This window comes from Solanum tuberosum, unplaced genomic scaffold (genome assembly GCF_000226075.1).
Source record: "Solanum tuberosum cultivar DM 1-3 516 R44 unplaced genomic scaffold, SolTub_3.0 scf00114, whole genome shotgun sequence".
Classification (NCBI taxonomy): Eukaryota; Viridiplantae; Streptophyta; class Magnoliopsida; order Solanales; family Solanaceae; genus Solanum; species Solanum tuberosum.
The window spans coordinates 1,129,946-1,144,476 of record NW_006239038.1 but is presented as its reverse complement, the minus strand read 5'-3'; the positions used below and the strand labels follow the sequence as shown (position 1 = coordinate 1,144,476).

General features: G+C 36.1%; 3 protein-coding genes across 3 annotated transcripts; 2 read left to right on the top strand and 1 right to left on the bottom strand.

The window, feature by feature from the left end:
* Nucleotides 1-1,538: 1,538 nt before the first annotated feature.
* Nucleotides 1,539-2,839, top strand: LOC107061035 (putative late blight resistance protein homolog R1B-23). Its single transcript, XM_015309731.1, has 2 exons — nucleotides 1,539-2,304; nucleotides 2,385-2,839. The coding sequence occupies exons 1-2, from the start codon at nucleotides 1,539-1,541 to the stop codon at nucleotides 2,837-2,839; spliced, it is 1,221 nt and encodes a 406-aa protein (XP_015165217.1).
* Nucleotides 2,840-3,357: 518 nt separating this feature from the next.
* Nucleotides 3,358-7,323, bottom strand: LOC102604965 (protein QUIRKY-like). The gene is made up of 2 exons (XM_006349838.2): nucleotides 7,198-7,323; nucleotides 3,358-6,127 (listed from the first exon to the last, which is right to left on the bottom strand). Exon 2 carries the CDS (start codon nucleotides 5,876-5,878, stop codon nucleotides 3,563-3,565), a length of 2,316 nt encoding a protein of 771 aa, XP_006349900.1. The 5' UTR covers nucleotides 5,879-6,127; nucleotides 7,198-7,323; the 3' UTR covers nucleotides 3,358-3,562.
* Nucleotides 7,324-9,306: 1,983 nt separating this feature from the next.
* LOC102604414 (putative late blight resistance protein homolog R1B-23) lies at nucleotides 9,307-13,266 on the top strand. The gene is made up of 3 exons (XM_006349837.2): nucleotides 9,307-11,343; nucleotides 11,436-12,547; nucleotides 13,032-13,266. The coding sequence occupies exons 1-3, from the start codon at nucleotides 9,509-9,511 to the stop codon at nucleotides 13,043-13,045; spliced, it is 2,961 nt and encodes a 986-aa protein (XP_006349899.2). The 5' UTR covers nucleotides 9,307-9,508; the 3' UTR covers nucleotides 13,046-13,266.
* The last annotated feature ends 1,265 nt before the right edge of the window (nucleotides 13,267-14,531 follow it).

Genomic DNA, 14,531 nt, shown 5'->3' with positions numbered 1-14,531 from the left:
TGTGCCACCTAGGCAAAAAATGTTCAAATGGATCAAATTCAGAATGGTAGAGGTGTTCAATAGGTACAAACCTTAGTTGAGGTGTCTAAGTGAATTATGCAGACAACTTTAAGGGGCCTCAGATGACTTAAGTCTAAAATAATACATTGGTTCACTCATAACTAATTAATACATTACTAATATGTACATAACTCTAACCAGCTACCAAACGATAATTGTGTGAGGTAAATTTGGTTAGTTTTAATTGACTATTGAGATGCCCATCACATGTTTGATAAAATGCCTGAAAGAGATTGAAAGCATGTGTGTGTGTGTCCATTTGCATCCCCTTAATTAATATTCATGTGATCAAGGGTGTTTGAAAATTGAAACTGCAGTATATATCTCTAAGAAGTTGTTTTTGATCGATATTCATAGTATTATCTTCTATATGCATAGTATAATATTTCGACAAAGGGTGTTCGAGTGACCACCCTTAGGTCAATGTAGCTATGCGAAAAGCAATAGATCCCATGAATGCTAGAACATTTGGAAGTTTTATCATCCTTAGTAGCTGAAATCCATACTGTATCACTCGTCGAAGCCAGAGATTGATCTAAGTATTCATTTTTTGAGTGATTCTATACTCTTAATTGTTTAGTTCCTTATATTGTGCTCCTTGCAAGTTGAACTATAATTATATATATGAACTGTCTTTAGTATTTCTAGGCTTTTATTTTCTTCTTTTAATAGATACTCTTCGATTTGTGAACTATAAACATATTGCAGCACTTTTATTTACCGTTTTCTTGTGTGATTATTCAGATCTAATGATTGTTTGAGCTTCTCTAATCAGTTTTTTTTCCCTCCGTAGGAGCTCCCACTTTCTTTGCTCCCTTGGTGACTCGAACTCACAACGTTACTATGGGAAGTGAGGGGTGTTTACCATCCGAGCAACTCCCTCTTATCAGTTACATATTAAGAAAAGGCTTAATAGTTCGGGATCCCCTGAACTTGACACCTTTTGTTCGGTGTACACCTGAACTATTCTAAATGGCCTAGTCTCAGCAAGTAGTTCTCTTTATAGTCAGTCAAAACACTTCCAAGAATAAAACTCTGTTACTTCCTAGATTATAAGTCTAGCTATCTGAATAGGGCCCAAGCTGGTTCATACTTCTTATCTTAATAATAAAGGTGAGTCATCCTAGGATTAGCAGTCAGAGAGAGAATGCTGAGTTCACACGGGACACTAGCTGTTAATTAATCGGCTCAACTAATTAATCATGTCATCAAGTTGCTTTTAGTGTATAATAATGAATTGTTTATCTTATAATGTGGGCAATAATGGAGTAGCATATTAAGATATATTATGCTTTTGTGACTTGAACAAACTTGCCAATTCAAAATTGATTTTTAAGCTTATGTCAGTGGCCCTACACTTGAGAAACTAGTGTGTTGTACAGTTGATAAAATGTTACTTAGCATGTAATGTCGTAGTATCAAACATCTGAGTTCAAAATTCATCACAGATTCTTTTAGTCACCTACTTTTGAGAGAAGATGTCTTGGGAACGAATTCAACAACTTTCCGATATGTTAAACTTCCCTAAAACTTCAATAGATAGTGTCATGCTCTTTACACTGGAACGCAAATTCTGTGATATTTTCATTAGCTTGCAGAGTTTCACAGATGAACCTAACATGCTGGATGTCACTCGGAAAATCCAAACTCTATTTCAAGATGCTGTATTTGACCTTTCTCCACTGTACCTAACTGAGTACTTTGATCTCTATGCCTCTGAGGTTCAAAGCAAGATTTTATTGACCAAGAGGGAAATTAGAGCCAAATACTCCTTTCCTAAAATATCATTACAACTTCCAGCCAAGTTTGTTAAGGATATCATCCCTTCTGTGCTAGAGAATATTGGTGGTCTAGTGAAGATTCATGATCCATATTCACCTCTTTATATTCCCGAAACAGTATTGGAACATATAGAAGATGTTTCAAAGGAATTGAAATTGCTGCTAAATTTTGTCTGCTTTGCAGCAGAGAAGTTCATAGAGCCTCAGAGCCAACATCATGTTAATTTCCTCACTCATGTTTTAGCTGTGTCCGGCCACATATCAACGCTTATCTGGATGTATTTACCAGACTTGGCTCCAGAGCAAATGAATGTTATGCTTTCTGATTTCTTGCGAATGAGGATTAAGCCAATTCAACCATGCATCTGCAAGATCTATGTTGATGTCTTGCTATCATTAAAGTCGACAATACAATCAGGATGGTGTACCAACATCGGAAGTGAGGATGTAATTGACAGTGAAGGCAGGTTTTTGGAGACCATCGTACACAATTTGGTGGAGGTGCCAACTAATAGTAACTCTAGTCAGAGAGTTGCTTTGAAGGATCACTTGGAAATCCTTCAAAAGATGCTCAACCTTTTGAGAGCCAAGTTCTTGATTTGTCACCGAGAGGAGTGAACATCACACAAGTTCTTGATTTGTTAAGCAACATTCAACGTCTAAGCATAGACATCTACCTCACCATTCGGAAGGCGTTCCAATCTAATTTGCCTAGGATTCATGGACTAGGCTATGTTGATTGCCTTTTAAACAACCTGAAGAAGTTCCAAATCCTCCAGTCAGATTCACTAGCTTCTGTCATGGACAAACTTCAATTACTTCAGAAGGAATTTGAGAACTTGCAACCTTTTCTACAGGTTGTTGCAGAAGAGCGAAACAATGACCTCGACGAAATTCAACGTTGTGCTACACAATTGATTGGCAAAGCACATGAGGTAGAATACATAGTTGATGCTTGTATAAGCAAAAAAGCTCCTGAACTCCCATCTTGTTGGTGAGACTTTGATTCCCCACATCGTGATTCTTCCTCATTTCCCCTTCCCCTACGAATTTTTTTTAAAAATAAAATAAAAATTTAAACTAACAATACAGTACAATATAATTGATATCAACCATCCAAACAAGGTGCAACGGGTTGTCTGGTAGCTGTATGAGAAACAAATTATCCATATGTTAATTTTCGTATAATTTATATGATGTTTCATAGGTAGATAAATTATAACTTCGTATAATTTAAAGACTAACTTTTGACTCATAAGTTAAAAATTATAACTTGTGATTTTTTTAACATTTTACCTTAAAATCAATTGCTTATAAGTACTTTAATAGTTTACCTAAATTAACACTTCAAAAGTCGTTAGATAAAGTGTATAAGAACAATGCTAAATAAAATGTATTAGTAATGCTTGCATCAATTATACATAGATTATTTTCATGCATTAAAAATTTACAAAGATATGTTTCACTATTATGGTGGAAAAGATGTAAAAAAAAAAGAAAGATTTTGAGGGGGCAATTGAGTGATTAATCATGCTAATGCATGCATTAAAACGATTGCATTGCGAATATTTAGAAATTCATGGTATTAGCAATACACAGCTATACATAGATTAGAAAAGAGTAGCAAACAAAGTAGTAGTAATAGACAAGGGTAATGCATGCATTATTTTCTAAATAACGACAACTAAAGGAGAGAATGGATAATAAGTAGCAAGCAGAGCTCATAGCATAGAGTCTATTCTGGTAGGCAATCTTGTGAAGAAATTGAGTGGAGCAGATGGTAGGTTGTGATGGAACCATGGATGTCTTAACACATAAAATCCAGTGACAAGAATCACAACTCGAAAACCCATGAAATAGAGAACAATGACAGCAATCAAGCAGGAAATAACAAACAGTTTGGTCACTCTAGGGTCTCTCCATGACAGCAAAGAGTGCAGCCTCTCCCCTTGATTAGCCATGTCACCAACCACATTCTGAAAACTTCCAGCAATACTTTTCAAACGCTCATACCTTATCCGAACAATATCAGTTGGACGTGAAGTAGGGAAAGTATCAAACTCCTCGTCCAGTTCATCAGGATGAGCATCATCAGCACAAGAAAGACGAATGTCCATGAAGGGAGGACGCCTAGGCCTATATCTATAGTTCCAAACTACGATTAAGGAGAGCGAGAGGAAGATGGTAGGCAGAATAAGCTCCGGATATAGAACTAGTATCAAGAACAAGACATGGATCACAAGAGTCGTAATGGGATTTTTCCAATTGCAAATTTGATCAAACCATTTCCAAATAGCAATTAATCCACCTAAAACATCCATAATTCTTAAAAAGTTGGCTCTGATTTTCCTCATACTCCACATGTCAGACTTGACATCTAACATATACTCCACTATCTCTTTCCTCAAAGGTGGCTCAGCACGACTCAACCACATAGAGACCATCTGACTAGCCTGATGCCTCAAGTTGTCCAGCTTAATTAGTTTCTCAAACTGATTACCTTCAACAATTAGTGGATGAATATGGTGCATTTTGGGTAACAGAGGCTGAGAGAACAAATGCATCATATTCATTAATGATGAGCAATTAAACCTAACTGCCAAGTGAATTTCACCCATCTTCTTTACCCCAGTAGGATGCAACACCAGTAGCGGATAAGAATATGTGTAGACACGATCTGTCTCGAGAGCTGAAAGACGGATCCTGACCTTTCCAATCCTCGAGTCCCTAGCCTGGCCTCCAGGTTTATCTCCTCCATGTAGATGACAATTATCAAATACACCAATGGTTATGACAGTGCAGGGATCAAATACTTCCCAAGTGTATTGCTCGTTCCACTTGGGAGCAAGACTATCTATAATTGTCCTTGTTTGGACCCACTTGTGCCCATATTTGGCAACACAATAGGCATCTGTCGAAGCCCTCCCATCCTTTGTTTTCATCGGCGGTAGTCCCTGAGCATTCAGAATACCCAATTCAAGGACACCAATGCTGGATTTCTGCAACTGTTTTGCAGTTGGTCTAAGATCACCACTACTGTAGTCTATTGGTTCATCCAGAACATGGTACCCTCCTTCTAAATATAACCTCATCTGAATCCTGCTTGCAAAGCTTGTTTCCTTCTCCTTTTCTCCCTCAACAATAGCATGCTTTTCAAGATTATACCACTTGCTGTACATAGGTCTGTGGTTCAACCTCCTCTCAATGTACTGCAAATGAATAAGACATTTTCCAAGTATTACATCTTTGTTTGGTGCAACTCTATCTTCCACGCTCAAAATCAATGGCTCCTCAAATGGTTCTGCTGCTACAAAAATCAAATCCTCATTCCAAATGGGATTAATAGTCTTGCTCCTGGAAACTTTGGTTATCAATTCCTGATTTCCAAGGATGGCCTTCACGTAAACTTCTGGAAACCTACTTCTGTCAGCGGAAATTAAGTCCTGAGCCTCAATCACATTAACTCTAAGGTACCACAGCTTTGGTGAGAAGTAAATCTTTGACCTTATATTCACAAGAGAATCAGCACCACTGACAGTGGCTGCATCCGAATGCCAAGATTCTGCAAAGGCTTCATCAGCTTGAGTACCCATCCAAACAGCCATCATCAACTCTCCTTTAACTTTGCTACCACTTCCGTCCTCCAACCTATACCACTGCGGAGCAAGAGGACTATCTGGGGGGACCCTTTTAGGGATCTCATTCAAATCAAACATAACACGACCAACAGAATCATCCTTATCTTTCACGTTCACCTCAAGAACGGAAACCTGAATCTGATCCATTGAAAATGCAAACACCTGATTCCATTCAGGATTCGTTTTCTTCACAAAATGACGAGTTGTACCACTATAGTTTCCCAGCCTAACCTCAACATAAGGATCAAGATCCTTCCCAGGTAAATCTTTCGCTTTCACCACCCGGACATAAAGATACTGCATTTGCTCAACCAAATCATAGGTCCTAGTAAACATATCACCAGTAACCTTCCCTCCATCAAGGTGGGCTGAAAAATCTTCTTGAGGTGGTCTCTGCATTTTTAAACCTTTCTACTTCTCCACCACAATTTAGCCAAATGTCCAACAGATAACAAAACAAATCCTAAATAATATCTCTGAGGAACAACTCAAAACTACACTAATACTCAAGAAACTTCATATACAACACAATCCAAGTTTGTTTTATCCTAATTCTAACTTAAGGTTTAAAAAGAACCTCATGAAGGATAACCCCAAACTGCCAAAATCATTCACAATCTCAGATCTGGTTCAGCTGAATGCTTCACCCTGCAAAACATTTTTTAAGCTTAAAAAACCATATTTATACAAATAAGATATAGCAAGTACAATGAATAAAGTTTATCAACAAACTCAGAGGTGGTCAGGTGAACACCCTTCACTGAAATATTATATCGTGTATATAAGTATAAATGGTTAAATATCACACTTTGCACACAGTTTTGGGCTAAAATCATCCTTGAAGTATAACCCAAACTTAGTATACATCCTTATACTATAATTATGAACAAAAACATCTTTTAACTATACCAAACTTGACAACAAGCATCCTTCTGTTAATTTTTGTTAAAAAACTAAGAGCTGAAATTAAAAAATGTGTCATTGACAATACTAAGTTGCCTTGCCTTCAAGTTGGAAATACACAACAACAAAAATATACTTAGGGCCTGTTTGGAAGGACACCCTGGTAATTAGAGTCGATGAAAGCTTGAAATGTAAAAATGATTTCATTTTAAGTTGAATTTTCTCCTACTCCCTCCTTTTATTTTTCTGCTATTTTGTTCACTTCATATCAAATTAAACAAAAATATTACACAATTTGATTTTCAAAATTTTGGTACGTTTATTCATAAAAAAATATTAATATTACGCAGTGTGAATTTAAAATTTTAGTGCACCCATTCATCAAAAAAAAAAAATTGCTTATGTAATTTTTGAACATGCTTCATGAAATTTCTGACTGTCCACTTAGTCAACTCAATCAAAAAATACCCTTCTCCCATACCATAAAAAGAGGGAAAAAATAATTAAAACTTTCTAATGTCAAGATTATAGCTCAACAAATACCAAGAACGTAAAAAAAAAAATAGATTTTTCAAGAAGATATTTATAAGTAACTTATAAATTCGAAACTAAAAATTATAAATCGGTAACACTTAACTTTTGACCCTTTATTTGGGGTTTATTTTCAGCCTTAAACTTTTTGCGTTTACAAATACTTTTAAAACTTAAAAAAAAAAAAAAGAAGCTAAAAATCACTTAAAATAAGCTAATTTAAATACACTTATTTAATTTTTTACATGAAATAAATAAATATTAAATAAGAGAAATGAATATACCTTGAAGGGTTCATGGGAGGTGAGTGAAAGATGGTATTTTTGCTGATAAGTTTCTAAAGATTGGAATTTTGAGGAGAAAAAAACAAAAAGGTTTTGGTTGTTTTTTGGTATCAAACTGAAGGAGAATGGTTTAGAGAGGGAAAAAAAATTAAGAGACAACGAAAAATTAGTCTGACATGGTGGGTGAGGGATTATTTTTAATAAAAAATGTGTTGGACTAGAATAACTAATAAAAATAAGTTATAAATAAAAATTATGAGTGGTGATGGCTGCAACTTGCAATGGAAAAATGGTGATGGGAGCTTTCTGTCAAAGAAGAAGAAGATATAAAATCTTTTCTTTTTTTGCTAAAAAATTATCCTTTTCACGGTCACACACTTTATTACGTAGGTATAAATCTTAATTGAGGTGTTTAAGTAAAATATGCGAACATGACTATCTATGACCTAAGCCTTAAATAAAAAATTTGAAAATTATCTTCATTTATATAATAGTTTCAGATCTATACCAATGCTCTATCACGAAGTCTCCATTTTTTCCAATTCTCCTAACTGGCAGCGGCAATCCGGTGGCAAATCGATGGTGGACTGGTAATTTATGATTTCATTTATCTATAATTGAGATGCGAATTTTTTTTGAATCAGTATCCTACATCTAATTAAAGTGATGATTTGGAGTTGAATAATTAAAATTTAATTACAAACAAATAAGACTACTAAACATAAAAGCAGTAGTTCATTTTTTCCTAACCTAACTTTAAATATAAGAAAAATAGAAAATCATAATTTTGGATATTCTAGAGTCTTTTAGTGAAAGATAAAAAGTTGAAGCATTTCTGAGTCTTAGCACTTTTAGTTATGTGATTATAGAAAGATTTTAATTATGATGAGATAGATTTGATATGACGGGGAAATTCTTCAAATAAGATAGGTAAAACGCTCTCTTCGAAAGAGATATATACACTACATCAAAAATGATATTTAGCAACAGTTAGATAATGATAATAGTTTAATTGCCACTAAATATATATAGTTTTAGTGGTAATTAACACTCTTTGTAAATGTATCTAAAGCCTATAGCGACATTAGATCTAATAATAATTAACTAATGTGAGTAAAAATACTTGTTCAAAGGGATTGGCAGTGCTTTTGTAAGCATACTCATAGAGAAGAGAGAAGGTAAGATCGCGGCCGACTGGTTTGGGCATCTGAAGCTCTGAAGCAGCCGCCGGGTTATCAACAGCTTTTGACCTGTCTGCCTGGACATAAAAATACCTAAAAAAGAAGAAAGAAAAAGGAAAACGTTATTGTAAATGGCACGAGAAATGGACTCACTCTACAAATAATTGTGTAGATTTCAGTCCGTTAAAAGTAGTTGTTTTTGTTACAGTGATACTTGTACTGCTTCTGCCTCTCAAGGACTTTATGCATTGAATTCCTTTATACCTTTAGTCTAACAACTATCTGTTGGTTGCAATCAGTATGAAAGCATCTGAGTTGCTCTCTCCTTCTTCCCCTTTGCAGAAGCATCACAGATTCTTTTAGTCACCAACTCACTGAGAGAAGAGATGTCTTGGGAAAATTCGCAACGACTGTTCAATATTGTAACCATCCCTAAAATTTCGATAGACAAACTCCAGCTCTTCACACTGGAACGCGAATTCCACAAATTTTCATTAGCTTCCAGAGATTCACAGATGAACCTAACATGCTAGATGTCACTCAGAAAGTCCAAACTCTGTTTGAAGATGCTGCATTTATCCTTTCTCCACTGCACCTAACTGACAACTTTGATGTCTGTGCCTCTGAGGTGCAAAACAAGATTTTGTTAATCAAAAAGGAAATAAGAGCCAAATACTCCTTTCCTAAAATATCATTACAACTTTCAGCCAAGTTTGTTAGTGATATCATCCATTCTGTGCTAGAGAATATTGGTGGTCTAGTGAAGATTCATGATCCGTATTCACCTCTTTATGTTCCCGAAACAGTAAAGGAACATATAGAAGATGTTTCAAAGGAATTGAAATTGCTGAGAAATTTCGTCTACTTTGTTTCACAGAGGTTCATAGAGCATCAAAGTTATTCTTTTCATCTTATTTTCTTCACTCATGTTTTAGCTGTGTCTGTCCACACATCAATGCTTCTCTGGTTGTATGTACCGGACTTGGCTCCAGAGCAAATGAATGTTATGCTTTCTGATTTCTTGCGAATGAGGATTAAGCCGATTCAACCATGCATCCGCAAGATCTATCTTGATGTCTTGCTATCTTTAAAGTCGACAATACAATCAGGATGGTATCCCAACATCCGAAATGAGGATGCAGTTGTACAGCGAAGGGGGATTTTTGGAGACCATCCTACACAATATGGTGGAGGTACCAACTAATAGTAACTCTAGTCAGAGAGTTGCTTTGAAGGATCACTTGGAAATCCTTCAAAAGATGCTCAACCTTTTGAGAGCCAATATCTTCCGTATGCCAATAAAAGATCTTGAATTTCTTCTTCGAGATATAGAGATTGTGGTTATTGATGTTGGACTTATGGTATACTCAGTATATGAAGATGAGGAGGAGAAGCAAGACATGGCACTGGGAGGAGTGAACATCACACAAGTTCTTGACTTTTCAAGCAACATTCAACGTCTAAGCATAGACATCTACCTCACCATTCGGAAGGCGTTCCAATCTAATTTGCCTAGGATTCATGGACTAGGCTATGTTGATAGCCTTTTAAACAACCTGAAGAAGTTCCAAATTCTCCACTCAGATTCACTAGCTTCTGTCATGGACAAACTTCAATTACTTCAGAAGGAATTTGAGAGCTTGCAACCTTTTCTACGGGCTGTTGCAGAAGAGCGACACAATGACCTTGACGAAATTCAACATTGTGCTACACAATTGATTGGCAAAGCACATGAGGTAGAATATATAGTTGATGCTTGTATAAGGGAAGAAGCTCCTGTCTGCTGCCTCGAGCATTGGATCTTGGATATCATAGAGGATATTACTCTTATCAGAGAAGAGGTAGCAGAGATTCGTGAAAAGAAAATGGATTTGGTAGCATTGAACACTGTCCCAGTTCATACATCAAATTTGGCAAGGTCTCCAATGATGAATGAAGAAATTATTGGTTTTGAGGATGTCATAGAAAAGTTAAGAGACCAACTAATAAAAGGCAAGAAAGGGCGCGATGTTATGTCAGTTGTTGGTATGCCAGGTCTAGGCAAGACAACTTTGGCCTATAGACTCTACTATGACAGGTCAGTCACTGATCACTTTGAAATCCATGCACAGTGTTGTGTGTCTCAGGTATATTCACGTAAGGACTTGTTAATAGCAATTTTACGTGATGCTATCCGTGAGAACTTTGAGTGTAGAGAAAAACAAGCTGATGAATTAGCTGATCAGCTTCGCAAAACTTTATTTTCCAAAAGATATCTCATCCTTATTGATGATGTGTGGGAAACTAGTGTGTGGGATGATCTAATAGGTTCTTTCCATGATGCCAATAACGGAAGTAGAATTATTCTAACAACGCGAAATCATGAAGTTGCCATGTACACTAGATTTCAAAGTGATCCCCTTCCGCTTCGTATGTTTAACAATGATGAAAGTTGGGAGTTACTCCGAAAAAAAGTGTTTGGTGAAGAAAGTTGCTCTCCACTCCTAACAGAAATTGGGCAACAAATAGCAAATAAGTGTGGTCAACTGCCTCTTTCAGTTGTTTTGGTGGCTGGTATTCTGGCTGAGATGGAGAAGAAAGTAGAATGTTGGGAACAATTGGCCAACAATTTAGGTCCTCACATTCATGAAGACTCAAGGGCCATTATAGAACAAAGTTATCAGATTTTACCCTATCGTTTGAGGCCTTGCTTTCTTTACTTTGGAGCACTTTTAGAGGATAGTGTGATTAGTGTTCCGAAGTTAACACAGTTGTGGATCTCAGAAGGATTCATAAAAAGTTGTGAAGGCAAGAGCTTGGAGGACATAGCAGAAGGCTATTTGGAAAATCTTATTGGTAGAAATCTAGTGATGGGAACGAAGAGGACTTCTCGTGGTAAGATCAAAGCATGTCGCATTCATGACCTATTGCATGATTTCTGCAAGGAGAGAGCAAAGGAAGATATGTGTCTCCTATGGCAAAAATGGTAATATACCAATCATTGCTACTCTTTTGGCACAGTCAAGTTATATTGACATTTAATCATATAATTTTACTAATTTCTGTATATATTTGTAGGGATCAAAATGCCAATCCGTCTTCTTGCCTTTCTGGTCACAAGCAACTAGCTCATCGCATGTGCATTTATGGTGAAGGGTATCGTGCTGGAGATTGGAGCTCGTGCTTGTCACATGTTGTCTCTATAATTTTGCATAACAATCGTCTTTCAGTTGGCCTCGACTCTCACATTTTCCACAGCGTAAAGTTTCTAAAAGTGTTAGATATGGAGTTCACTAGAATTAACTCTTTCTCATTTGATCTAGTCTACCTCAGATATTTTGCTGCAGAAACGTCCCGCTTTTCAAACAAAGCCGGTTGTCGTGAACTTGAAACTCTGAAATTCAAATCTCTCAGTGAAATGTCACTACCCATTACACTCTGGGAGATGGATAAATTGAGACATGTGCATATTTCCAATTGCAGCTTCACCAGTGAAATTTCAAGAGAATTGATTGAGAACTCCAAAGACCTTGATGATCTGCAAACTCTATCCACTCCGTGTTTTTCTTGCGCTCAGGAAGCGGAATTGATTTTGAGAAAAACACCTAATCTTCTGGAACTGAGATGCAAAGTCAGGGGTGTTGATAACTTTCAGTGCTATGTATTGAACTTTCCAGCACGGATTGAAACGCTCAAGATTCATCTTAGCTACACACGTGACACTAAAACAATCCCCTTCTGCATCTCTGCGCCAAATCTCACAAACTTGACACTGAAGAACTTTTACCTACATTGTCAGCATTTATCAGAAATTGGTTCACTTCACAACCTTCAAGTGCTCAGTCTGAAAGGTATTTCCTTTGAAACTTGTAAATGGGAAGTGCGTGATGACGAGTTCCCTCAGCTCAGAGTCTTGAAATTACATGCTGGCAAAGCTCACTTTGAAGAATGGTTTGTCGCGGATGATGCCTTTCCTAACCTTGAACACTTGGTTTTGAGGGATTGCAAATTTCTCAAGGAGATCCCTTCTTGGTTTGGAGAAATCTCTTCTCTGAAGTCCATTGCGGTAAGGAATTGCAATGAAAATGTTGACAAGTCAGCCAGTGATATCAGGGAAACACAAGTTGAAGATTACCAGAATTCCAAGTTCGAGGTCTTTATCACCAGAGAGAATAACAAGTCAGATTCAGGTACGCAACTCATAAAATTTAACTATGAACATTCCAAAACTCTGTGAATTCATTTCTTCTGTTACTCTAACTTCCATTTTTAAAGGTAAAAGTTCTTGAAATAGCACCAAGGTTTGAAATACTATTGTGCACCTCGACTAATTCTATAGGTACCTACTACCTCCAACCGCACATGTACTAGATAACTGATGATCAAAAGAAATCAACTAGTGACTTCAGAAGAGACCCATGAGGTCTCAAGTTCAAATCCAGTAGTGTCAAAAACACTATGCGATGGTGGGCAGAGTTACCAGGTACCTATGTTGGTGGGAGGTAGCAGGTACCCCTAGAATTACTCAAAGTGCGCACAAGCTAGCCCAAATACCATGGTTAATTATCAAAAAAATAAAAATTATTGTGCTCTTACTTTCTTTTTGGGTTTGTTGTTGTAGTAGTACAACATTTTTGAGCAATTAACTCATTGAAACCTTTTCTTTTTTAACAGATTATGAAGACTAGAGTTGTATCAGGAGCTGTCTAGAAGATCAGTGTGTACTTCTATTAGAAGCTTAATCAATAAATCATGTACTTTTGGTCTTGAATGTATTGAGTAACATTGAATCCATGTTGGACTATAGTTATTATATGAGCTATTTATAATATTTCTAAATTTCTTTTTCTTCTTACGTTAGTCCATTTACACTCATCTTTCATGCTATGGAGGAAGAACTTTGACGTAACCGGTAAAGTTGTTGTCATGTAACTAGAAGGTCATGTACGAGTTCGACATGTGGAAAATACCTCTTGCAGAAAGCGAGAGCTTAGTGCATTAGGCTACCCTATTTTTATGCTATTTTTGTATTCCTTCCAATGCTTGCCACTCAAACCCTATATCCTACACTTTAGAGATAAGTTTTTTTATCTTAATCGATCAAAATAGATTAAGACCGTCAGAGTTACTTAGTCTCATTCGAGAATTTAATCTCCTTGGTGTGACAAAGAGCCCATTCAATAGCATTTGTGCCAGCTTGAAAGGACGTACCACCAGTCTACCATGATATTTAATGCTCTCTCAATGTCAATAGGGACTCAACAACCTTTGGTAAAATATAATAAAAGTAACGTTGATAGGATTCAACGACTTTTTGGTGAAATAAAATATATAAAAGTAAATAACTATTCCTAAAATTATCCAATTTGTAGACCACAAGTTACCTTTGTCTATGAACCTTTTTTGTTAACTTTAATGTGTAATTCATTTGTTTATTTCCCTCTTGTTATTAAAGCTAAAGAATTCTGGCAATAATTTATACAACGTTTGGTATGGTAGAAAAAAAAAGTTATTTATATATAAAATTAATACGAGATTAGATTGACAATTTAGTAACCCACTATCCACATAACTAATATAATATTATGAGTGAACCTATATATTATTTTATGCAGGATAGAAGGTGAAATAACTAATACATGAAAAATTAATTCCGTATAAATATTTCATAGGTTCACTCATTACTAATTTATACATTACTAATATGTGTTTAACTCTAACCAACTACCAAACAATAATCACGTCTGGTAAATTTGGTAAGTTTTAATTGACTATTGAGATGCCCATCACCTGTTTGATAAAATGCCTGAAAGAGATTGAAAGCATGCGTGTGTATGTCCATTTGCATCCCCTTAATTAATATTCTTGTGATCATATGATCAAGGGTGTTTAAAAATTGAAACTGCAGTATATATCTCTAAGAAGTTGTTTTTGATCGATATTCATAGTATTATCTTCTATATGCATAGTATAATATTTCGACAAAGGGTGTTCGAGTGACCACCCTTAGGTCAATGTAGCTATGCGAAAAGCAATAGATCCCATGAATGCTTGAACATTTGGAAGTTTTATCATCCTTAGTAGCTGAAATCCATACTGTATCACTCGTCGAAGCCAGAGATTGATCTAAGTATTCATTTTTTGAGTGATTCTATACTCTTAATTGTTTAGTTC